A 1,670-nucleotide genomic window follows, 5' to 3' on the forward strand; every position below is an offset into this window, starting at 1 on the left:
GCAGAACTGGACAAAACAGTTACTAGCAGTGTTGAAAAGGATATAGCTTATCTAATTTTCAATGGTCGCAATTAAACCTTTTAATTAACCATAAATTGTGTTAGGCTTTAATTTACTCTTAGCCAGGTTTTAGCAAAATGCTGTCATAAGCTACTCTTGCAAGTATGTATCTTGGGAAAATTACTAAAACAGTAACTTTTGCTAAACTGACCTTGATATGCTTCAATGAGTAAAAAAAAAAAAAAAAAAAAAGGCTTTGTATTTGTGCTCATAAAACCCCACCAGAGGGCAAAAGACACTAAAAAGACTACAGCTATGAACTAATATAGAAAAGGAGAAATTAATAGCCAAAAGAAGGTAGAATAGGAACTCAGAAAAGAGAATTATGTAATTTAGAACCAATGATCAATTATCTCTTTGCTTTCTAAAAGGTAAAAGCAGGTGAAAAATACTATTACTGGTGCCTGTGTGGGGACTGGGATTCTTTCAGTCTTTCACACACACCTTGGGCCAGAAATAAAGTAATGCCTTTCCTTCTAACACTACCAAGACGGTAGGAGAGAGTTTTTTTTATTCCAACACTTTCAAAGTATTTGGCAACAGAGGCAGAAAACAGAAGCAGGCGCCGGTCCAGAAATACAGCTGTTTGTGGCAAACCTGGCAGAATCAATTCTCACTATACAGAATATCCAGGGGGTCAGAGGCTTATTTCAGTAACTGTTTAGCTGCCTCAACTTTTCACGTCTGAAAACACAGAGCAAAGACAACGCTTTTAGTACAGGCGCTTGAAATCTGCTGGGGCGACCCCGAGGGGAGCCGAGCCCGCTGCCCCCTCAGGCGTTTCGCGCCCTTTTCGCCCACCGAGCGCGGCGCGCGCTGCCCGCCACAGCGTGAGGGGACCGAGGAGCAGGAGGAGGAGGAGGAGGAAGAAAAGGAAGGAGCGCGGAGGAAAACTCCCCGATCACCGCCGCGTATCTGTCGCCGCTGCGAGGGGAACTGCTGGCGCTGCGAGTGAGGGATCGCCACCGCCTCAGCGACGCCCAGCCCCGGCGCAGCAGCGCGGAGGAGGAGGCGAAGGAGAAGGCTGTGGTGGCCGCCGCCACGTCGGTCAGTCCTCAGAGAGAGAAGCGTCGCCGTAACCAAGCGAAGAGGCAGGAGCCGAGACAGGTAGCGGGACCGGAGTCGCGGCGGAACGGGCGGAGCCGAAGGACGGGCGGAGCTGAGGGCGGGGCGGAGGCGAAGGACGGGCGGAGCTGAGGGACCGCCGGAGCCGCCGGGAGAAGGACGTTGCGCCTGAGGGTAGAGCTGGGGCCTCGCAAATGGTCGGACTTCGTTTGCAGTCTTTGGTTGCCGTGAACTTCTGTTCCCGTCTCTCAGCACCGCCCTTCCCTCAGCTCCTCCCGTCCCTCAGCTCCGCCCGCCCCCCGTCGGTCCCACTATTTGCCCCGGCTCGTCCCTCGTCGCTTGGTTACGGCGTCGCTTCCGTCCCTGGGGCCCGACCGACATGGCGGCGGCCACCACAGCCTTCTCCTTTTCCTTCGCCTCCTCCTCCTCCTCGGCGTTGCTGCGCCCGGGCTTGGCGCCGCTGAGGCGTTGGCGAGCCCTCGGGGCCCGGCGCCGCGGGCCGCCTGCAGCGCCAGCAGCTCCCCCTGCAGTGCCGACAGGTACGC

The 1,670-nt window shown here is 54.7% G+C and overlaps 1 protein-coding gene across 1 annotated transcript; it reads right to left on the reverse strand.

The window, feature by feature from the left end:
- Positions 1-259: 259 nt before the first annotated feature.
- LOC113942067 lies at positions 260-1,506 on the reverse strand. Its single transcript, XM_027633208.1, has 3 exons — positions 1,473-1,506; positions 1,261-1,389; positions 260-1,226 (listed from the first exon to the last, which is right to left on the reverse strand). Exons 1-3 carry the CDS (start codon positions 1,504-1,506, stop codon positions 739-741), a joined length of 651 nt encoding a protein of 216 aa, XP_027489009.1. The 3' UTR covers positions 260-738.
- Between the last annotated feature and the right edge of the window lie 164 nt (positions 1,507-1,670).

This window comes from Corapipo altera, unplaced genomic scaffold (genome assembly GCF_003945725.1).
Source record: "Corapipo altera isolate COAL_440 unplaced genomic scaffold, ASM394572v1 61090, whole genome shotgun sequence".
NCBI classification, from domain to species: domain Eukaryota; kingdom Metazoa; phylum Chordata; class Aves; order Passeriformes; family Pipridae; genus Corapipo; species Corapipo altera.

Excerpts from the sequence above, each read along its gene's own strand:
- LOC113942067 (XM_027633208.1), bottom strand. The coding sequence starts at position 1,506 with ATGTCGGTCGGGCCCCAGGGACGGAAGCGACGCC. Across the intron at positions 1,390-1,472 it reads CCAGGGACGGAAGCGACGCC|GGAAGGGCGGTGCTGAGAGA; the intron begins GTAACCAAGCGA and ends GGAGGAGCTGAG. Across the intron at positions 1,227-1,260 it reads CTCCCGGCGGCTCCGGCGGT|CCCTCAGCTCCGCCCGTCCT; the intron begins CCCTCAGCTCCG and ends GCCTCCGCCCCG.